Here is a 24,248-nt window from a genome sequence, read left to right as displayed (position 1 = left end):
CCCCTCAACGGACGCCTCTTGGCGGCCCACCAGGTTTGGATGGGTGAGCGCCCGGATGAGAGACGGGTCGAGGATCCAGGCACGTGGGACCCACTGTCGTTCCTCCGGTCCATAGCCCTCCCAGTCGACCAGGTACTACACTCCTCTGCCCATGCACCTGGAGTCCAGTATCTCCCGCACGGTGTAGACCGGTCCGTCGGCCAACATCCGGGGGAGAGGTGGGGGAGGTGGGCGTTGGGGCTAAGGAGCTGGTTTCCACTGGCTTGAGGAGGGAAACGTGGAATACGGGGTGGATCCGCATGGTGGGTGGCAGCCGGAGCCTCACCAAGACCGGGCTGAGGATGGCCTCGATGGGGAAGGGACCCGTGAAGTGTTGGCCCAGTTTGGCTGAAGACCCTGCTAGCCGAAGGTCCCTCGTCGACAGCCAAACCTCCTGCCCGACCTGGTAGCTGGGTGCCTGTCGCCGATGACGGTCCACCACCCGCTGGTTCCGGGACGCGGTGCGTGTCAGGGCGTCCCTGGTCTCCTTCCAGACTCGGTGGGCCCGTCTGATGTGATGGACGGCTGATAGCCACAGGCGGACATGAATGGGGACCGACCTGTGGCTGCGGAGACCAGGGAGTTGTGGGCGTACTCCACCCATGGTAGGTGTAGGGCCCACGACGCCGGGTTGTGGAGGCACACGCACCGGAGGGCCGCCTCGAGGTCCTGGGTCTTCCTCTCCGTCTGTCCGTTGGTCTGGGGGTGGTATCCCGACGACAGGCTCGGCGACGCCCCTAGTGACCGACAGAAACGTTTCCATACCTTGGACACGAACTGCAGTCCCCGGTCCGACACGATGTTCGTCGGAATCCCGTGGAGGCGGACGACGTGGTTAACCAGGAGTTGAGCCGTCTCGATGGCGGACGGCAACCTGGTTAACGGGACGAAGTGGGCCGACTTGGAGAATCGGTACACTACGGTGAGGATGACCGTCTTGCCACGGGAGGGGGGGAGGCCTGTCACGAAGTCGACGGAGATGTGGGACCAGGGTCTGGACGGCACCGTTAGAGGCTGGAGGAGTCCTGCCGGGGGCTGGTGGGATGCTTTCCCACAGGCGCAGGTCGGGCAGGCCTTCACGAAGAGGGTGATGTCCCTCCTGAACCCCGGCCACCAGAAGCGTTGGGCGATGAGTTGGATCACCCTGTTGACCCCCTGGTGGCAGGCTATCTTGGAGGTATGCCCCCAGATGAGCACCTCCGTGCGTAGAGGGGGGGGGGGGGGGACGAACAGGCGAGCCGCGGGACAGCCCCTGGGGATGGTGGCCGTCCCCTGGGCTTGCTGAACTTTCCTCTCAACCTCTCACCTCAGGGCGCCCAGGATGCGCTGGGCCGGCAGGATGTTGGCGGTGATCTCCTCCCTTTCTGCCGGCTCATGAATGCGGGATAGGGCATCGGGCTTGGTGTTCTGCGACCCTGGGCAGTAGGTGAGAGAAAAGTTAAATCGGGTGAGGAAGAGTGATCATCGGGCCTGTCGTGAGTTAAGTCTCTTGGCAGACCGTATGGCCGCAAGGTTCTTGTGATCCGTGTAGACGGTGAAGGGGTGTTTAGCTCCCTCAAGCCAGTGTCTCCATTCCTGCAGAGCCAGTACGACCGCCAGCAGTTCCCGGTTGCCGATGTCATAGTTAGCCTCGGCGGGGCTGAGCTGGCCGGAGAAGAAGGCGCATGGGCGTAGCTTCGGATCAGTGCGAAAGCGCTGGGAAAGGACGGCCCCTACTCCGGACTCGGAGCGCGTCAACCTCGCCGTGAACGGGAGGTCCGGGTCGGGATGACGCAGGACAGGGGGATTGGTGAAGGCTAGACGGAGGCGGTTGAATGCCCCCTCAGCGTCGGGCGTCCACCTGAAGGGAACCTTGGTGGACGTGAGGTTAGTGAGGGGGAGTGCCTTCTGACTATACCCGCGAATGAAGCGGCGGTAGAAGTTGGCAAACCCCAGAAACCACTGGAGCTGCTTGCGCGTCTTCGGGGTAGGCCATTCTACCACTGCTTTGGTCTTGGCGGGGTCGGCCCTGAGCTGCCCCTGCTCCACGACGAACCCTAGAAAAGACAGAGAGCGGACATGGAACTCGCACTTCTCTGCCTTCACGTAGAGCCGGTTTTGTAGGAGCCTCCCCAGGACCCGTCGGACGTGTTGCCGGCACTCCTCTGCCGAACGAGAAAAAATAAGAATGTCATCCAAGTAAACGAAAACAAAAACGTTGAGGAAGTCCCTGAGCACATCATTGATAAGGCTTTGAAATATGGCGGGAGCGTTGGTTAGTCCGAACGGCATCACCAGATACTCAAAATGCCCCAAAGGTGTTTTAAATGCAGTTTTCCATTCATCCCCCTCCCGGCTGCGGACCAAATGGTACGCACTACGGAGGTCTAATTTAGAAAAAATGGTTGCTGACTGAAGGGGCGTGAAGGCTGAGTCCATGAGGGGGAGGGGGTATTTGTTACGGATGGTGATGTCGTTCAGACTCCGGTCGTCGACACACGGACGCAGGGTACCGTCCTTCTTGTCGATAAAGAAGAACCCTGCGCCCAGCGGAGACCGTGATGGCCGGATGAGTCCCGCCGCAAGGGAGGAGTCTATATATGTGCTCAGGGCTTTTCGTTCAGGTTGAGAGATATGAAATAGTCTGGAATCCGGTAGGGGAGGCTTGGCTGCAGTTCAATCGCACAGTCGTACGGTCGGTGAGGTGGCAGGGATTGGGCGGTGTCCTTGCTGAACACCTCCCGCAGGTCGTGGTAGCACGATGGCACCCCTTTGAGGCAGTTGGCCTCGGGCGGGCCACCGCGGGAGGGGTCTCGCCCTGCCGTTGCCGACCGTAGGCAGTTGGCGTAGCAGTAGGGGCTTCAGCCCTGAATGGTGGGGCCCTCCCAGGAAATGGACGGGTCGTGGGTATTGAGCCAGGGGAGACCCAATACCAACGGCGCGTTCCGGGAGGGCATAACTAAGAATTGGCGGTGCTCAACGTGGTTCCCCGCTACCCGGAGTTTAAGCGGGGCAGTGTGTGTTCACTTTGCTGCTGTGAAATGTAAATTTCTCCACTGTGAGACTAATAAAGGCATATCCAATGCTCCAATGCTCCAATGTGGTGGGTAACTCGGGCTAACAGTCTGCCGTCAAGGTCGACGATCTCCTTAGGGGGAAGGAGATCGATCAGCTGGCAGCCCAACGAGTCAGCCAGCTGGGGGTCAATGATGCACCCGTCGGCCCCCGAGTCCACTAGTGCCCGCACGGTTTGGGAGCTGGAAGGGCCGATTAATTCGCTGTCCAGCTCCAACCGCGTAACGGGGGTCGTGGATTTGACCTCCAGAGGTCGCCGTGGTCGCCGTTTCGACGGGGACTTGCGGGAGCCGCAGGTCTTAGGCTGGGGCCTTGGGTGCGACGAGCCCCGGGGTAGGTGCAGTCGTTCCCCCCCCCCCCCCCCCCCCCTATCAGCATGGGTTCGGGGGATTCCTCCAGGCGCCGCACGCCCTTGCTGCCAGGTGTGGTATTCCTGGACCGGCTTCTGGGCTCATTGAGCCGCCCCTCTGCCGCTCCCGAAGACGGTGATCCAGGCCGATGACTATGGCGACCAGGTTGTCGAAGGTGGTGTCAGCGTCGCGGGTAGACAACTCGTCCTTGAGATCGGCGCTCAATCCGCGACGAAACACCCCCCTCAAGGCTCGGTCGCTGTAGCCGCTGCCACCGGCCTGGATGCGGAAGGCGACTGAGTATTCCGCGGCCGAACGGGACCCTTGGACGCAGTCGAGTAGTCTCCCCTCAGCTTCGACCTCCGTCACCGGGTGATAGAAGACCCGGCGTATCTCGGCGACGAAGTCTGGGTACGAGGCGCGCAGCTCCGGTCGGGACTCCCGGATGGCCAGCACCCAGGTCTTGGCTTCTCCCGTGAGCAGGCTGGTAATGAAGGCTACCTTCGCCTCATCGCTAACGTAGGTGTATGGATGTTGTTCGAACACAAGCGTGCACTGCATTAGAAACTGAGCGCAGCGCCCGGTTTCGCCTGCGTAGCGTGAGGGAAGAGGTAGCTGTAGAGCGTGCCTACTCACGGGCGGGAAAGACTGGGCTGTGAGGGCGGCAATGCATGTCTCAGCCGCCTCGAAGCGTTGAGCCAGCATGGTGGTAATTTGGCTGACTTCCGCAATGGCTCGGGCCAAAAGTGTGTGTGTCAATCTGAAAGAACTGTTGGTCCACCCATGAGAAGTCCACCTGCACCCCATGTATCATCTTGAATCAGATGCACCTATTTGAGGTCGTTAGCTGCATAAAGACACATGTCCATCCCATACAATCAGTAAGACTTTAACTTGTAACATGGCGAAGACCAATGAGCTATCCCAAGACACAAGAGACAAAATCGCACACCTCCACAAGGCTGGAAAGTTTTACGGAGCAATTCCCAAGCAGCCTGGTGAGAAATGTTCCACTGTTGGAGCAATCATTAGAAAGTGGAAGAAACGAAACGTGACGGTCAATCTCAATCGGAATGGAGGGCCATGTTAGATATCACCTCGAGGGGTCTCAATGATTCTAAGAAAGGTGAGGAATCAGCCCAGAACAACACGACAGGAGTTGGTCAATGATCTGAAAAGAGCTGGGACCACCGTTTCCAAGGTTACTGTAGGTAATAAACTAAGACGTCATGATTTGAAATCGAGCAGGGCATGTAAGGTTTCTCTGCACAAACAAGCACATTACAAGGCCCATCTTAAGTTTGCATATGACCAATTGGATGATACAGAGTAGTCATGGGAGAAGGTGTTGTGGTCAGATGAGACCAAAATAGAACTTTTAGTCATAATTCCACTAAGCGTGTTTGCAGGAAGAAGAATGAAGAGTATAATCTGAATGTTTGCATCATGCTTTGCGTGTGTTTTTCTGCACATGGGACAGGACAAGTGCACTGCATTAAAGAGATTGGATTGGATTGGATTGGATTTGCCTTTATTAGTCTCACAGTGGAGAAATTTACATTTCACAGCAGCAAAGTAATGAAAGAGTATTATTGGGGCGTGTATTGAAGGATTTTGCGGAATCAGATTTGTTATGCATTGGACGCACCGTTCACAACGAAAAAGAAGACAACATCCCTTGTCTGGGATCATTTTAGCAGATCACTGGAAAAAGGGTACAAATTACAATAACCAGTGCAAATATACAGTAAAGTCTCGTTATATCGATATCGGATATATCGATAGTCCCGGTTATATTGACACTATTTCTATGCACGCACGGAGAAAATTACATGCAAACAGGGTCGGATATATCGATAGTCCCGGTTATATCGATATTTTTTCGGACTCCCTTGAATATCGATATAACGAGACTTTACTGTATAATGTAAAGTACTGTGACAAAAGGTGTATCACTGGTTTTAATATTCAGTATACTACTCGCTGATATTTTAAAAGGTGAAGTGTAAATTTTGTTCGAGAGAACTTGGGTAACAACAGAAGACCTTTTCCTCAACAAAAATGAATGAAATGTGTCTTTTGTTCTTTGTTTTTGTGTCAATGTCGAAAGTAAGGCAATTTTTATTTCAAGTAACACATGCACAGTCATTCACATCACAACGCCCTGCCTTTTATCACTGTCTGTCATGACGTTTATTATCCACATGATGGCCCAGTAGAGCAAGTAAGGCCTGATGATGCATCGGCCAAAAGTGAACCATTTGGATGGAAGGCCTCATTGCTTCGATAAGGCCTCATATTCCCATCACTAGCAGTCACACCACGGACAGCAGTTAGCACTCAATAATAGGGCTGGGTAGAAAAACATATCAAGTCACTAAAAGCCGTCGTCATCTTCCTTTTGTTCATTGAAACCATCAAAGTCTCCCTCCTCGTTGCCGGATTGGAATAGTGTCAAATATTCCTCACCACAGACACTCTCATTCACTCTTTCGGTATCACTTTCATCCCAAAGTCACTTCTGAGCTTGTGCTGTCCTCTCGGTCATGCTGCAGAGCGGCTTTTCGAAACCCGTTGGTGATTGTTGATTGTTTTGCATTCCTCCTCGCTGTCAGGATGCACTGGCAGACTTGTGAAAGGGTGGCTCTTCGCATACGGCCAGGTTTAGTGAACAATTTCTCGCCGCTGGTCATTCAAGCCTCCCATTCAATTTGGAGGGCTACTTTAAATGCTCAATTCACACGAATGTCAAGTGGCTGCAGATATTTGGTTGTACCTCCAGGAATCACAGCTGGAATGGAGTTTGTCCTCTTGGTGGCTGCTTTCACACAATCTGTAATGTGGGCCCTAATGCTGTCCAGAACGAGTAATGCTTTCTTTGTATGAAAAAATCATCCCGGTCGCTTGCCATGTCACTCGGTCATTTTGACACATCACAACGTTGTGCAAAGAGGCACCGGAGACAATCCAACACATAACTGCAGGGTGTAAGACGCTGGCAGGGAAAGCCTACATGGAGCGCCATAACCAGGTGGCTGGCATAGTCTATCTATGGACTGGAAACCCCAAGGTCAAAATGAGAAACACCTCCCAAGGTAGGAGAGAATGACCGAGCAAAGATACTGTGGGACTTCCAGATACAGACTGACAAGATGGTATTGCCGAACCAACCAGATATCGTGGTCACATAGATAAAGGGAAGAGGAAAGCCGTTTTCGTGGATTTAGCGGTCCCGAGTGATGGAAACATCAGAAAGAAGAGAGAGAGAGAGAGAGAGAGAGAGAGAGAGAGAGAGAGAGAGAGAGAGAGAGAGAGAGAGAGAGAGAGAGAGAGAGAGAGAGAGAGAGAGAGAGAGAGAGAGAGAAAATACAGAATATGCCAGCTCATACAATACAACGCTTCATAATTCCGAGAGCTTCTTTAACTTGTTATAAAAGTGCATGATCTCATAAAAAGTGGTTTATTAACCTCTGTAGCATATCAACAACTGTTTGTTTTCTTCATGGAAGTCGCAGAGCAGATTAATATAAAGACCAAGTGTGCTTGTGTTTGTGTGTGTGTGTGTGTGCGCGCGCGTGTGTGTGTGTGTGTGTGTGTGTGTGTGTGTGTGTGTGTGTGTGTGTGTGTGTGTGTGTGTGTGTGTGTGTGTGTATGACAGAGAGAGCGCACGTGTGTGCGTGTTTTAATTCATATACCAATAGTACCATAATGCTTCTATTTAACCAAGGTAAATTGAATACAATAGTGCAGAAGTGTTTGTCCTTGGGGAATAGTTGAATGAGGATGGCCATCAGAGACTTTATTGAGCAAGCTGAATGATAATGACAAGTGCATTAATCGTCATTCGCCTTGTTGTTTAGTAGGCTGAATGGAAAAGAAAAATCAATGGACCACAGCATTCACAACTTTCGCAACTGTCGCAGCTCACTGATAAAAATCTTGTCCACAAGTACAGCTTTGTGAGCATTATTATATTTCCAGTCACCTAACATAAGCAGGAGAATGGATCCAAATGTCTCAGAAAATTCATTATTTAGCAAGGTCAACAAGGTGTAAAATTGACCAGCTAAATGTTTCTCCATTTTGGGGTTCAATAATATCACCTCGAGGGGTCTCAATGATTCTAAGAAAGGTGAGGAATCAGCCCAGAACAACATGACAGGAGTTGGTCAATGATCTGAAAAGAGCTGGGACCACCGTTTCCAAGGTTACTGTAGGTAATAAACTAAGACGTCATGATTTGAAATCGAGCAGGGCATGTAAGGTTTCCCTGCACAAACAAGCACAGTACAAGGCCCATCTTAAGTTTGCATATGACTATTTGGATGATACAGACTAGTCATGGGAGAAGGTTTTGTTGTCAGATGAGACCAAAATAGAACTTTTAGTCATAATTCCACTAAGCGTGTTTGCAGGAAGAAGAATGAAGAGTATAATCTGAATGTTTGCATCATGCTTTGGGTGTGTTTTTCTGCACATGGGACAGGACAAGTGCACTGCATTAAAGAGATTGGATTGGATTGGATTGGATTGGATTTGCCTTTATTAGTCTCACAGTGGAGAAATTTACATTTCACAGCAGCAAAGTGATGAAAGACTATTATTGGGGCGTGTATTGAAGGATTTTGCGGAATCAGATTTGTTATGCATTTGACGCACCGTTCACAACGAAAAAGAAGACAACATCCCTTGTCTGGGATCATTTTAGCAGATCACTGGAAAAAGGGTACAAATTACAATAACCAGTGCAAATATACAGTAAAGTCTCGTTATATCGATATCGGATATATCGATAGTCCCGGTTATATTGATACTATTTCTATGCACGCACGGAGAAAATTACATGCAAACAGGGTCGGATATATCGATAGTCCCGGTTATATCGATATTTTTTCGGACTCCCTTGAATATCGATATAACGAGACTTTACTGTATAATGTAAAGTACTGTGACAAAAGGTGTATCACTGGTTTTAATATTCAGTATACTACTCGCTGATATTTTAAAAGGTGAAGTGTAAATTTTGTTCGAGAGAACTTGGGTAACAACAGAAGACCTTTACCTCAACAAAAATGAATGAAATGTGTCTTTTGTTCTTTGTTTTTGTGTCAATGTCGAAAGTAAGGCAATTTTTATTTCAAGTAACACATGCACAGTCATTCACATCACAACGCCCTGCCTTTTATCACTGTCTGTCATGACGTTTATTATCCACATGATGGCGCAGTAGAGCAAGTAAGGCCTGATGATGCATCGGCCAAAAGTGAACCATTTGGATGGAAGGCCTCATTGCTTCGATAAGGCCTCATGTTCCCATCACTAGCAGTAACACCACGGACAGCAGTTAGCACTCAATAATAGGGCTGGGTAGAAAAACATATCAAGTCACTAAAAGCCGTCGTCATCTTCCTTTTGTTCATTGAAACCATCAAAGTCTCCCTCCTCGTTGCCGGATTGGAATAGTGTCAAATATTCCTCACCACAGATACTCTCATTCACTCTTTCGGTATCACTTTCATCCCAAAGTCACTTCTGAGCTTGTGCTGTCCTCTCGGTCATGCTGCAGACCGGCTTTTCGAAACCGGTTGGTGATTGTTGATTGTTTTGCATTCCTCCTCGCTGTCAGGATGCACTGGCAGACTTGTGAAAGGGTGGCTCTTCGCATACGGCCAGGTTTAGTGAACAATTTCTCGCCGCTGGTCATTCAAGCCTCCCATTCAATTTGGAGGGCTACTTTAAATGCTCAATTCACATGAATGTCAAGTGGCTGCAGATATTTGGTTGTACCTCCAGGAATCACAGCTGGAATGGAGTTTGTCCTCTTGGTGGCTGCTTTCACACAATCTGTAATGTGGGCCCTAATGCTGTCCAGAACGAGTAATGCTTTCTTTGTATGAAAAAATCCTCCCGGTCGCTTGCCATGTCACTCGGTCATTTTGACACATCACAACGTTGTGCAAAGAGGCACCGGAGACAATCCAACACATAACTGCAGGGTGTAAGATGCTGGCAGGGAAAGCCTACATGGAGCGCCATAACCATGTGGCTGGCATAGTCTATCTATGGACTGGAAACCCCAAGGTCAAAATGAGAAACACCTCCCAAGGTAGGAGAGAATGACCGAGCAAAGATACTGTGGGACTTCCAGATACAGACTGACAAGATGGTATTGCCGAACCAACCAGATATCGTGGTCACATAGATAAAGGGAAGAGGAAAGCCGTTTTCGTGGATTTAGCGGTCCCGAGTGATGGAAACATCAGAAAGAAGGAGAGAGAGAGAGAGAGAGAGAGAGAGAGAGAGAGAGAGAGAGAGAGAGAGAGAGAGAGAGAGAGAGAGAGAGAGAGAGAGAGAGAGAGAGAGAGAGAGAAAATACAGAATATGCCAGCTCATACAATACAACGCTTCATAATTCCGAGAGCTTCTTTAACTTGTTATAAAAGTGCATGATCTCATAAAAAGTGGTTTATTAACCTCTGTAGCATATCAACAACTGTTTGTTTTCTTCATGGAAGTCGCAGAGCAGATTAATATAAAGACCAAGTGTGCTTGTGTTTGTATGTGTACGTGTGTGTGTGTGTGCGTGTGTGTGTGCGCTCGTGTGTGTGTGTGTGTGTGCGTGTGTGTGTGTCTGTGTGTGTGTGTGTGTGTGTGTGTGTATGACAGAGAGAGCGCACGTGTGTGCGTGTTTTAATTCATATACAGTACCATAATGCTTCTATTTAACCAAGGTAAATTGAATACAATAGTGCAGAAGTGTTTGTCCTTGGGGAATAGTTGAATGAGGATGGCCATCAGAGACTTTATTGAGCAAGCTGAATGATAATGACAAGTGCATTAATCGTCATTCGCCTTGTTGTTTAGTAGGCTGAATGGAAAAGAAAAATCAATGGACCACAGCATTCACAACTTTCGCAACTGTCGCAGCTCACTGATAAAAATCTTGTCCACAAGTACAGCTTTGTGAGCATTATTATATTTCCAGTCACCTAACATAAGCAGGAGAATGGATCCAAATGTCTCAGAAAATTCATTATTTAGCAAGGTCAACAAGGTGTAAAATTGACCAGCTAAATGTTTCTCCATTTTGGGGTTCAATAATAGCTTTTAGCTGCCTGTTGGCCTCAATTAAATCGAACTTGGGGCATGCCAATTAGTCAATGGAAGCTACTAGACCTTCCACTTTCACAGTAATGTAACACAAAGACCACATCGTCTTCATTTAAATGCTAGGGTTAAGGATAATTTTCTTCGAACTGTTTGACGCGCACACACACATATGCCAGCGGCATTTGTTCCAGCATTTTCCAAAGATATTCTTAATTGTCAGAGGTTTGCCGCGGGCCACATTGTAGTTATGGTTTCCTGTCGAGGGCCGTCATGAATTTGGGGAACCCATTAGAATGTTTAAATCCCTTCAAATATTACATATAGAGCACACAGCAAATTTATGAATAACTCGTTTTCAAATCATTGTGGTTGACATCCAAAATGACATCGGAATTTAGCAATCATCGTGGAATTTAACAAGTTTGATTTGCTTTCGCGGGCCGAAAAAAATGATGTGGCGGGCCGGATTTGGCCCGCGGGCCTTGACTTTGACACCGGTGTAAATTGTGATTGCAGTTATTTGGTGCTTTGGAAATGGATCACATTGACCGAATTTACAAATATTGAGCCAGTTTCTGATAGCTGAATGAGGTAACGGTTTCTACAGCCGTCATCTGTACTTCTTTGAAGGTGTCGGACGTTTCGCTTCTTATCCAGGAAACTTCGTCAGCAAACTAAAGTCTTACTGGTAGTTTAGGCCCCTATATATATCCCTACTGTCCAGACATGGCGGTGCCGGACTCTGCTGTGATAGGTCCCTGCTCTCAGGTTGGGGGGAGCAGAAGACTACTCCCTGCAGCTGTTCCACTGATATTTCCTATCGTTCTGACTAACGACTGGCCTGATTGCCCCACTTCGAACGGTATCGCCTCACCAGTATTCCTAATCCTATGTTGCCTAAGCAGGCTATTGTATGAACGATCCAAATTGAACCTCACCCCACCAAACTGGTTTAATGAAGGATTTAGGTGTTTTATGAAAATCGCTTGTTTTACTCCCCTTTCAAACCATCTATGTTCTTTCGGTAAGATTTTAACCTCATTGTCGTCAAATGAGTGGTTGCTAGCTTTTAGGTGCATATGTACTGCCGATTGAGCCCCACTTGTATTATCCCTGCGATGTTGATAAAGTCTTTTTTTGAGAATTTGTTGAGTCTCCCCAATGTACTGCTCTTTACAATTTTCATTCTTTCAATGTATGGAATAAACTACATTACTTTGTTTTTCATTTGGTAGCCTATCTTTTGGATGCACTAATTTTTGCCTTAACGTGTTTATCGGTTTGAAATAAGTAGGAATTTTGTGTTGCCAAAGGACTCTTTGTTGTTTTTCAGAAACTCCCGCAATGTAAGGTACTGCTACTCCTCTCTTTTTTGTATTTTCAGAATTGTTGGTTTCATTCCCTATTCTTTCTTTCTGATATTTGTTAAATGACCGGCACCGCCATGTTTGGACAGCAGGGATATATTTCGGGCCTAAACTACGAGTAAGACTTTAGTTTGCTGACGAAGTTTCTTGGATAAGAAGCGAAACGTCCGACACCTTCAAAGAAGTACAGATGACGGCTGAAGAAACCTTTTCATCGATGGACCACTTCTGTACGACTGAGAGCTTACACAGATGAATGAGGGAACACAATCATTTTTATTTTCAGTAGTAGTTGAAGTAGTTGCAGCGGTAGTGGTTGAGTAGTACACGTTGCCGTTGTTTTTGTCTTACTGCCATATACTAAACCCCCAGCCCTCCAAAAACTCCTCTTTTTAACCCTCATATTATGAATCACATTGCATTTTATTCCTATTTGGTATGGGCAATGCCTTCAGAATGTGAACCAATGCAGTCCATTAGATCACAGTACAATGCAGTGCAGTACATTACAATAAAACAGAGGAAGATATGTTTGTAACTAGAAAACCGTAATTGTAATAATGTTGAGGGATTATTTTTTTTTTTTTAAATGCACAATAGCTGAAGACATGTTTTGTGTTCTACCCTGATGCATTGAAAGTATTTGAAACCCATGCTACTTGTGATCCTCTCAGCATTGAACCGTAGATTTATTGTTGTTATGGTTGACCACAATATACAGAACACACAATGTTTGAATTATAACGAAATGGTGATCTTGAGTCTTATGTTGAATACATGAGACATTATGACTCAAATGCCTGCTGTTTATTTTGTAGATGTGCGTGCGTTCTAATCACCACAATGTTAAAATGGTTTATTCCTTCGCCGATGTCTCTGCTAATGTTTCAATTTCAATTGTAGCTATCTGTAAGTTGTACATGAATGGGCTGCTGAGCACTCAGACCTGACTGCTTTGTATGACGGACCTGAACAATAGGTATTACGGTTTACACAAACCTGGGCAGATGAAAATTCATCCCTCATTATTCATGACATCAAACAGACAGGGCTGAGGCCTCGAGCGTGCTCATTTGCAGCTGAATGTGGGGGGGCTGCAGACAGTGGCCTGTTTAGCATGTGTATGTGTTGCAGGGGTGGTGGAGGGATGGAGGAGGAGTGGGTACCAGTGGGCCACAGCTGGTGTGTCACAGTCCCAACCTTCTACCTGCTGCTATCACAACTGACACACTGAGGCCAAATCAGGGACTCATCCTGCTGAAGTTGTGGTCCATCAATCAACTGCTTGTGCTCACTTATCAATCTGAGCCTAGCTTGTCGACGTGGTTCTTCTTGTCGCTGCCTGACTCATGCCCTCCCTCTTCAGAAAAAAAGAACATTCAGGTCAACCCAAGAGCAACATGGATTCTTGAACCCTTGAAGTTTCAAAGGAAGTAAATGTTAAATGATGCTTTGATTCACGTGCACAGATGTCTATTTTCCTGTCTACTTATGTCCTTATCTTTGCCTTCATCCAGTTCGTTGTGCACGCATGTCAACTTTCATCACTTTGTCGTCATGGTGCGTCCTGTGTTTTTTTTTCCCCACGTGTGCAAGTATTTCATTCGCCCTGTGCAACTTTGGAAAACCAGCACTGTGTTTACTCTACCTGCATGGTTTACCCGCTTCAGGAGAACAGGATGCCAGCAGTGGCAACATCAATTCTCGTTAATCTGTCAGGCGGCTCTTATATTGCGTGAATGTCATGTCGTTTGTTCCATGTCTCTCGAAAATTGTCTGCCCACTTGAGCATGTTGACTCTACCTGTGTTTATGTCCAGAAATACCTGCAGCAGAGCAGTCACTCAGAATCAATGGCCCAGTATAGAGAGAGACAGCCACTGTCTCACTGTCAGATATACTTCATCAAGCAGTGCCATATCTAGATGTGCGCAACTTTGAAATGTACTTTGATGAAACTTTTTTCATTTACTTTACTCTAAGCACACTTTTCATATTACAACACCCAGGCGCTGGAAATGCATTAAAATTGATCATTTAAGTCATTTGTTTTTGACAATATTTAAATTGTATTGCTCCAGCACACCCACGACTCTTGCAATGGTTCTGACAATAAATGGATGGATGTTACTTTTGATGCTTAAATTTAAAATAAAAAGGGAAATGCTTGGCTCAATAAACAGAATTGTTTTCAGGCAGATGGACAGTTTTTGTGTCGGCATGGAAAGTTATGTCACAACAAATACAACATTGGTCAACAATAGTACTGATATGGAATTGATCTACTTGGAGTGTTCGAAAGGATTTTTTTATTTTTTATTTTTTTGCTGTCAAAAAAACAGAGGCCAGCATTAACAAAGGTCGTTTTAACTTTCACATAAATTCCGTTTTCCAGCACATCCTCAACAGACAGGAAGTTTTAATTTGAGGAGGTAATTGCATAATTTTGTTTCCAGTGATGTATCTTTCTTGGATTGTTATCAGGGCTGCACAAATGCAAAAAGGAATTGAGATATAGTATCTCAAAATTCCATTTCAATTCTTTTAGTAGAGTTAACAAACAGAATTGCAATTGAAATTTGCGTGTGTGTGTGCGCGCGTGCGTGCGTGTGTGCGTGTGTGAGCGTCCGTGTGTGTGTGTGTGTGTGTGTGTGTGTGTGTGTGTGTGTGTGTGTGTGTGTGTTTGTGTGTGTGTGTGCATGCGTTTGTGTGTGTGCGTGTGCCCAGGATAATATCCATTTCCTTATTGACATCTTGCTTTGCAAAGTGTACTACTTCTATTTTTTGTCAGGTCGTGTAAATGTGATAAAACACATTAATTTGTGTTGTCATGTTATTTGTTATTTAGTTGTTGTTGTTTTTGCTTCAAGAAGGCGCCGCGAAGTGGTTGCCTTTGTTTTTCTACTTTCATTCCTTTCATAACTTTGCTGTTGTGAAATGTAAATTTCTTCACTGCAAGACTAATAAAGGCAAATCCATCCATTAATATAGCCATGATATATTTGATATATTTTGCTCTGAAAACGACAACAAGGTGAGCAGGCAACACACGTGAGTACATTGAAGCTCTCTTTCTACAGTCAGTGTAATTAGGTAGAACAAGCGCACTGTTGACCCTTTGTCTTATAGTCCATCTATCCAGGTCTATCCTTCTTTCCCCTTGCTCACACACACTCAGTCTATATCTTAATGCACCTTCATCATTTGCGAATGTGCGTTTGTGTGTGTGTGCGTGTGTGCTCGTGTGCATGTGTGCATGTGTGTGTGTGTGTGTGTGTGTGTGTGTGTGTGTGTGTGTGTGTGTGTGTGTGTGTGTGTGTGTGTGTGTGTGTGTGTGTGTGTGTGTGTGTGTGTGTGTGTGTGTGTGTGTGTGTGAGCGTAGGTGGATGGAAAACATCATTCTCAAGCTCAAGCTGACATTAATGCTAGTATCACAGTGCCTTCATGATTGTTATGAAGCCTGTATCCTTGTCAGATTTGTAACACGTCACCATATATTACTTCATGCACAAAGTAGAGGTAAGGCAGGGGAAATGCCTTCTTTGCCCCAATATGAAATGGCTTGTGGAATGTGGATTATTTTATATGCTTTATGGAAGTCACAAAGGGCTATATGATTGTATATAGCATTTGCAAAAGATGCAAATGTGTTTTCTAATGGAACACTATCGTTGAAGCAAATGGACATTCATGCTAAACTGACATTTTACGTTTGGGTATGGTAACTGTCGCTTGTTTTTATAAGAGTTTAGACTTGTACTATTTATCCTACTCCCAAATCTAAAATTAAGATTGTCTATTGCCTGCAACAAATTGACAATTGAAACGTTAATGTCAATCAAAATGTATCACTGGTTGATCAACTTTGCAAATGAAATAATTTAACCAGCTTTTGTTTTTAATTCCTAATCAGTCCAATCTGGACATATGCCTAATATTATATTTAAAATTCACTGTCCCTGCCATCTGCTGCAGTGCTGTTGCTTGTCAAGTACCATGGCAATACAGTACGTATTAGAATTCAAAGACTACCTGTCGATTGCCTTGGAAATTAAAGTGAGACCGCTGCATCATTTCGGAATGTTGCACATGCACAACTCTACGACAAATGCCGTTTTTGTCTATACGTGGAGGTGCGCGCGGGTGTGTGTGTTGGTGGGGGAGGTGTTCATAAAAAAAAAATAATATGACAGAAATGAAAGCAGCAGTAAACATTAACATTTTGCCTTGATTTGCAAATTGCACATTTTCCTTCTTGTCTTATGCAAATTGAGGAAGTTAAAGCATCAAAGAAAAGAGGCATAAAAAGAAAATGAATTACTAGTAATTTGACCCAAGAAAAAGAAGAATTAGGCGGTATCAATGAATCAATCAATTATTATTATTATTATTATTATTATTATTATTATTATTATTATTATTATTAGTGTTGTTGTTGTTGCTGTTGTTGTCATGCTATAACATCGGAAAGTTGAAACTATCTGAAAAAAAAAAATCTAATACGAATTTAGAGGGAATTCCGTCGAGCAAACTGTATTGATATATATGTATTCAAATGGTATAATTATTGTTATTATTGTCATTGTGTTAATATAAAAGGTCTTCACCACTCATATGAAGTCGATAAGTGAAAAACACATACGTTTTGTCATCATATTTATTTTTAAAAAAGCAACCACATTTAGAACAAGGGAAAAATATTGTCCTCATCGACAATATGACGTAAAAACACGCTTTTACAACACCGTAATATGAAATATCATACTTTACTCATCTGTACATATATCAATAAATTTTTTTCTCTCTCAGAAATAGTTCCATAAATAAACACAAGTGTTTATTTCTTTCAGAACAGCCTGCCTCGACAAGAAAGTGCAAAATTAAGTGTATTTATTTAGTGAGGCGCAGTGAGATGAATCGCAAATGAAGCGAAGGAAATACACGTTTCATTGTCATAAAAATCACCAGGCATACAGCCGTTTATGCAATTAAATGGTTTCCTTAAAGTGCAGTTAAGATCGCCGTCAGGGAAACTATTGGGACTATTGGGAACAGCAGGCCTATACCGTATGCTGATTTTACCATTCACAAAATAAACATATTGTGACATTTTTCTGTTGGAATGCGTGTTGAGCTGTTCTTTTTGTAGGTTTCGCGAAGCAAAAAAATGTGTCTTTAAGAAAAATACCTTCTTGTGAGAAAAGTTCAAAATAAAGAATACAAACGGAAGTGGTGACACTTAAATTAAAAAAATGTCAAATTTAGAAAGCCGGCAGAGTACGTCAAACACTGTTCGGGAAGAAAAAAAAACTTGACATTGTGCATTGAGATACTTTCATTTTTCATTTCATTCAATATAGTTTCATCCAGTGATTATTACCGCGAGTCTTTCTATTATCGAAAAGAGCATTAAGAGCGTCAATAAGTGGCAATAAACTGGCTGGTGGAGTCCAGAGTGTGAAGTGTCTAAATAAAATACGTATTTTGGGGCGTGAGGGGCAACACAATTCAAAGCCAACTTTAATAATATGGACATTTGTTTGTTAGCTATTTTGTTTGTTGTTTGTGGTTTTGAGTGTCTCAGTCGTTATTCTTGCTGGACTCGGGCTCACTTTGGTCGTCGGTGAAGCAGACGTCCACGTCGCTGTCATTGTCGCTCTTGAGCTCGGCGTCCTCGAACAGGCTCGCCTTGTCGTCCAGCTTCTTGATGCTCTGGCCGGGATGTCGGGATTTAACGTGCCTCTCCAAATCTCTCCGCCGCACCAGAACTTTGCCGCAGAAGTCGCACCTGTAGGGCGTGTTTCCCTCCGCGTGCAGCCGAATGTGCTTGTTCAGGTTGCTTGGGTCCCCAAAGGGCCGGAAGCACACTTTGCACTTAAGCGGCTTGTAGCCGGTGTGAGTCCTCATGTGGATTTTCAGACCATATTTCCTGGAGTAGAGTTTACCGCAATACAGACACAAGTGTCCCTTTTTGGGTTTGCCCGAGTTGGCGTTGGTGCTGCTTCCCGCCGGCAGGGGGTCCAGCCTGGTCCGGTTCTTCTCATGGGCGATTTCGTTGAGCTGCTGCGTGTGCATGGCTATTTCCCGGTCAATGTTGGTGATTGTGCCCATGTCTTGGTTGAGGGAGGGCGCGCCAAAGTAAGGCATGGACTCGGGGTACTTGAGGAGATTGCTGAAGTGGAATTTAAGAGGGTAATAGGGCGAGCTGTAGAGAAGCTCTCCGTTGTAAACGGCGAAGGGCATCAGGGGGATGTTACAGTCCCCGCCGTAAGACTTGACGCCGTCAAAGTTGGGCAGAGAGAACCTTTCGAAATGGAGTCCCGGGTGCATGTGAGGGTAGCGGGAAGGCGACAGCCCGGCGTGCACACGCCCCTCGACGTGTTTGAAAGCAGACGTTTCTTCTATGTGAGGGAGAAGTGGGAAGCCTCTCATGGCGTTGGCGCATGGTATCACGCTGGTAGAGTCGACCAGCCCCGAGGCGCATTTGGCACCGGGATTCCCGCTTCCGGTCAGCGTCTCGCCCACCACGTTTCGCATTGGTTTCATGTGCCCCATGGCTTTGCCAAATCCCAAAGCGCCCAACTTGGAGCTGGTGTCGTCTCGATGCGCGACACCGCTCGGGACCTTGGCGACGCCAGTTGGCTTGAAGGCAGAGCGGACACCTGGATGAAAACCCAGGGAAGTTAGCATCGAGGATGCGGCGCCGAGACCGAGCATGTGTCCTTGGTTTCGGGATGAAGTGACGCTCATGTCCAAGGCTCGGTCCTGCTCCTCGGAGCTGCTTTTCTTTAGGAGGCCGGTCTTCCCCAGAAAAGGTGAGGCAAGTGACCTCCTATTGGAGTCGGAGATGGAGGAGATGGTCTGAGAACTTCTGGGCGATGAAGTCGCGTTGGGGATGTCTCCAGACTTTGGTGACGTGCTGAAGGTCTCCGTGCCTCTGATTTGCTCGCTGTTCGCGAACCCGCGCCCGTTATTCAGGGCGCAGTGGAAGTGGACGTGGGCTTTGAGTGTGTTGGGATACTTAAAGATTCTCCAGCAGTACCAACAGATGTAACGCTCATCACCTGCACAAAGACACCCCCCCCCCCCAAAAAAGGGACAAAAAAAAACGAAAAAAGAAACGAAAAGGACAATGGTGATTCAATCATTAAAACACTCACGGTAATGGTCACTTAAACACTCACATCACATAATTGTACATATAAAACACTTGCGAAATCTTTATTAGTCTGATAAGCTACATCGAATCCATATAAACGTGATTCAAACAAATATGAATGTTCCTGAATTATTTTCATAATTTGCGGTATTACGGTATTTAAAAAAAAACAATTCCACCCCTAAATTGCAACAACCTCAATATACTACTACTACTACTACTACTACTACTACTACTACTACTACTACTAATACTATAATAATAATAATAATAATAATAATAATAATAATAATAATAATAATAATATTATTATTATTATTATTATTATTATTATTATTATTATAAACGAAACTATATAGTATATATATTACGTATTTCAAATTTCCCCATTGTGGGATTATTTGTTACTTTCTGATTCTGATACAGTATGAGGTCGTTGTTTTTATTGTTGTTGTTGCTAATCGCTGCTGCCGCGAGATGATTCAGACTTTTGGATAACATTATTTAGCTATTTGTTCAAAATATAAGAAACCACTCCGAATGTATTCCAAATAACTACAACAACACCAAAACATTTATTCATAAACATAACGAACGAATAATATCTAATAGTGTCATCTTTATTGATCGATATTGTCTGTAATAATGACACATTAATTTCATCCAGAAGGAACGGGACTAAAAATTGTGGTTAGTATATTATAATTAGTGAAGTTTTTTTAAACAAATGAATCCTCTGGTCAATTGGACCCTGTCCCGGAAGATAAAACGGTTGACAGCCACAGCGAGTCATCTTTTTAATGACTCCCAGGCGAGTATTCAGAGGGTGATATATATGTAATGATTTTGTAATCCTCACCCGGGCCATTGTTAATGGCCCCTATCAAAAGAGCAAACGCCCAGCCCAATCTGGCGATGCATTGAACGTTCTCCTTTTCCTCTCTGGGCTCTTTCCCGTGGAAGTGACAGCAGCTGTGGCTTGAAATCGCAAGTCTGTAGAAACAATGAGGCTGGCCCATCTGTTGACGCCGAAGAATGGGAGCCGGCGTATGTCCACGAGCGAATACACGCGGTCGGTGTGCTGGGTCCGGGAATCCGGGCAATATACACCCCACATAAAAGTTGACATTCATTAGATTACAATACCTTAACGCGCCCACTTAATTTACCGTGAAGCACTTGTTTTTTTTTATTTATTTGCTTTTGAATAAATTAATATTAATGGCGCCGTGACATTCGAGAACCGCCCAATTTAATCAACGGTGTCTTTTTTTGCTGAAGAGACTCGCCAGTTTATTTTGTTCGTATGTTTTTTTTTTTGAAAATTTTAAACACGACAATTAGCGTGATCTTTTAAGCGGAGCGTCTTATTCGTCCTATTTTTGAGTACTAAGCTATAAAAAAACTAAATATTAACCCATTGTCTGCTACGGACATTTATATACAAACCATGTATTCTTGATAACCATTTGCTTTATTTTAAACGAATTAACTCGAAACGAGCCGGTGTTTTGCTGAGATAACTGGGATTTAGAAGAATGCTTCAATACAAAAACGATTCATTAATTTGAAACTTTTAATCTCTTCAGTCGTCCTGTTTTGTTTTGAAATCATTACATTTTACAAGGGCACTTTGCTTTAAGAGTTATCTCATTTTTTATATTGGTGGTTATGTAGATTAATGTACTAAATGTTGAGTAAATGCAATACACGCTCATGTCTCAAACGAAATAACTTTAACAGTGCCGCGATGGGCCCTCAAATGTCGATTTTTTTCTTACAATAACTGACATTTAACCTACTTGGTGTGGATATGATAAACTGTGATGACGATTTTTTCTCTCAATTGCGAGGTGTCTTTTTTTTGTTATAAATAACACGTGGCTAATTTAGAAATAAATTGACCGGGAGTTTTTCTTACCTTTCTCGTCGTGTGTGGGGGTGGCTGTCGTGGGCACGTCATACCACTGGGCCAAAGCGTGAGAGTACCAAACAGTGAGCTCTTCTCCCGCAGGAATTTCTCTCATCACGCGATAAAATATCTAAAACGTAATTCAAAAAAAGAATTCATTTTGGAGAAATTGAAACGAAAAGCCAAAAAATTAACCCCGGTGATCAATGATGAAAACACATGGAAAAGTCACATTTACCTGACCGCCAGGTAGGTCAGACACAGCCTCTAGATTCTGTTCTTGACTGTTTCTGGCTGCTCGGATGTGTCCGATCCAGTCTGACACGGGACAGCCGGACTCATCCACACACTCTTCCTGCACCAAGCGAATCTGAGAATGACAAGAAATTATATTTAAAAGATAGATACAATGAAGAAATGGGTGGTCCTGTGGTGGCGTCGAACTCGCGGTGCAGAGATCGTCGGTTGAATCGCCGCCGTGTGAAGTTTACGTGTTCTCCCCGGGCCGGCGCGGTTTCCTCCCACATTCCAAAAACATGCATGACTGAACACTCCAAATTATCTGTAGGTGTGTGCCGGTTCAGGGTGTCCCCTGCTTCCAGCTCGAAGACGGTAAGGAAAGGCTCCAGCACCCCCCACCCTCACCCCACTGCCTTTGGCGAAGATAAAGGCGATCGAAAAATTAATGAATGATGAATCAAAAGCGTTATCTTCTTCTGTCTATGGCAATTTTTAATAAATATATGTTTAGATTTCACTGATGTAATAAATCATTGGCATGGGGTACATGGCACCGAGGGGTGCTTCGTTCACGCATGACCTAAACACGCTTAATGCATCTTTATCCGCTCTGTTGATAATTTACTAAAGTGAATGACATACAGGCCTAATTGAGTTGATATGGGAAACCAATTTGAGGAGTGTCAGAGCGTTTTTAAACTATTCAAGGACATTAAAGATTCAAGCGTGACATTTGACACAGAGATCGCACCTGATGAACGCCCTCAGCCCGGGGCCGCAGTTAGATGCATCAATCACCACTACTGACAGCATCCACAATAACTGGGTGAGCGCGGTTGCATTTATGGGGCCAAATTGTTAACTATGGGTTCTCTATGATCAAAACTGTGACGATTAGCCGTTTTTTTAAAAAGCGATCTTGAAACAAATAAATAAAACGAACGAGGCTGTTTTGCAATTAAATCTTTCTCCAATCAAACTATAAATCAATTTGTTGACCTTATACGGTAATAATTAATTCCCTCGTTTTCATCACCCGAGTCGATGTGCCTACACCCATTAAAATTAAACAACTTATCGGGATAACAGGCCCGCCAGGCAGGGATAAATGTGAGGCTGCTGAGGGCACGAAAGCCGCACTCAGCAGGCCGGCTCGTCCATTAGAACGGTTAAGTAGACGCCCAGACTGACAAGTTGGCCACTTATGTGCTCAATTATTTCCAGCCTGACAGAGCAAAGCGATTAATAAAGGAGATTGATCTTGACAGCGTTGCTTTAAAAAATCCCCAAATACAATTGTTGTCATTTTTGAAGTAAAAGGGATAATGTAGATATTTGCCGTATGCATGACAGAACAAGATCGTTTAAAAATCTTGAAAAAAAATGCAAATTATGCTGTTCTTTCTCTGCTGACATTTCGAGATGCATGTCATATTGGTATAATTAATAAAACGCTTAACTACAGGAGCGCGTCCTTTTAAGTTGCAAACGTGATAATGAAAAAAAAACTAAAAATCTAAATATCATCAAGGGTAATAAGTTCCCAGTATTTAGAAGTTACCTTTTTCTTGGGCCCAATTTCTTTGCGGTCTGACAGGTACTTCCCCAATTTAAAGACGCCAGGAACCGGACCTATCCTCAGCCCGGCCGGGATTCCACAGTCTGAAACCACACTGACAGTGGCGGACGCCCGGGTGGCTTGCATTGCGTGGGGTGAGATCAGAACCATGAAGACTGGTGGAAGCCAAGTGAGAGAGTGCGGGGAAGACGGTTCCGGCAGGAAAATTAGAGGAGGATGACCGGCCAATATCCGCCCTCAAAGTGACGCGGTGGCGTTATGCACCCTGCTTTTCTAGTGATGGGTGCGGGCAAGGTAACCCCCTCCACCTACCACTATCCACCCCCCACCTTTATCCGCCCGGCATGCAAGTGCGGCTCAGATGGGAGGAGAGTGGTCCTGAGTTTGCGGGGCCGTGCGCGCGCGTGTAAGTGTGAGAGAGCTGGGCAAATCCAACAGCTGTGAGGACAGTGCAACGCAAGGGCCTGCGTGGTCACATGGAGACTTTCCCTCACCCCTCCACATAATGAATTGCTCTAAACTGGTCAAGAGACACAAAGGGCCAGGCGACCTTCCCATCCCCAAAATCCAATTTGTCAAGGGCAGAGAAAAGGGGGTGCATCATCAAAGGTCCAAAGCAACCATTAATCCTCAGCATGTGGCTTTGTCCTCCAGACAGTTCCGATATTTTAACTGACAAATCCACTGTATAATTTAACCATAAATCCTCAGCACGTTCCATTCTTTCCATTCAACCCAAGTTGAAGGAATCAATGACTCCTTTAAATCTACTCTGGCGGCATTCTTTCGGCTATTTATACACTTCAAAGCGAGTATTCTCCCCCTCCTTTTGTGTCCGTGTTTAAACAAAAGGATTGCGAAAGTTTAGAAGACTTGTTAACTTCTATTGACTCTCGGCGTGTGCCGGCTTGAGCACAGACAGGTACTGAAAGCAAGAACCAGCAGCAGGAGGAGAAGTGGCAAAAAAACGTCAAACTAATCGGCAGCATCTTCATCATTCTCACTTAGAGAAATTGACTACTTGTATTTCCCATTTGCGTCACAATCTGTTTTAATATAGAATGTGTCTTTTTTATTCGCCCTGCTACTCACAGCTATATTTGCTTGGGCTTTCTCATGGTTATGGCGTGCGTTTTTGTGCGACAATAATACGTTCAAAATAAAGGTTATGGTAAATACGTATCTTTCATTGCTTTAACCACATGGAGAAGTAGCAAATAAAATGAAACAGAAATCATATGGTGTATTATTTATACCGTTTTGTGCGCAAATAAATAGTACATTTTGACATTTGTTTTGTGAATGAAAGAACGGATATGTTGTCGTTGTTTCCCAGACAATAACGTTCATTCCGTAGATTACGTTAGTGCCCATCAGTGGTTTAAAAAAAGAAAGGAGGTGGGTGGAAAAAGGAGGTGGCAGCATGTGGTTCTGGACAT

At 45.1% G+C, this 24,248-nt stretch overlaps 1 protein-coding gene and 1 pseudogene across 1 annotated transcript; one reads left to right on the top strand and one right to left on the bottom strand.

Annotated features, from left to right (window-relative positions):
- Positions 1-4,344: 4,344 nt before the first annotated feature.
- Positions 4,345-13,844, top strand: LOC148896192 (uncharacterized; annotated as a pseudogene).
- A 2,746-nt stretch (positions 13,845-16,590) lies between these two features.
- Positions 16,591-23,315, bottom strand: prdm13 (PR domain containing 13). Its single transcript, XM_088998748.1, has 4 exons — positions 22,792-23,315; positions 21,229-21,360; positions 21,000-21,120; positions 16,591-18,983 (listed from the first exon to the last, which is right to left on the bottom strand). Exons 1-4 carry the CDS (start codon positions 22,957-22,959, stop codon positions 17,500-17,502), a joined length of 1,905 nt encoding a protein of 634 aa, XP_088854874.1. The 5' UTR covers positions 22,960-23,315; the 3' UTR covers positions 16,591-17,499.
- Positions 23,316-24,248: the final 933 nt, after the last annotated feature.

This window comes from Hippocampus bargibanti, linkage group LG06 (assembly GCF_051943395.1).
Source record: "Hippocampus bargibanti isolate YZ-2025 linkage group LG06, ASM5194339v1, whole genome shotgun sequence".
NCBI classification, from domain to species: domain Eukaryota; kingdom Metazoa; phylum Chordata; class Actinopteri; order Syngnathiformes; family Syngnathidae; genus Hippocampus; species Hippocampus bargibanti.
The sequence above is the reverse complement of the archived record's forward strand: the minus strand, read 5'-3'. Positions and strand labels throughout refer to the sequence as shown.

Excerpts from the sequence above, each read along its gene's own strand:
- prdm13 (XM_088998748.1), bottom strand. The coding sequence starts at position 22,959 with ATGGTTCTGATCTCACCCCACGCAATGCAAGCCACCCGGGCGTCCGCC. Across the intron at positions 21,121-21,228 it reads CTGACCTACCTGGCGGTCAG|ATATTTTATCGCGTGATGAG; the intron begins GTAAATGTGACT and ends ATTACGTTTTAG. Across the intron at positions 18,984-20,999 it reads CCCCACACACGACGAGAAAG|GTGATGAGCGTTACATCTGT; the intron begins GTAAGAAAAACT and ends GTCTTTGTGCAG.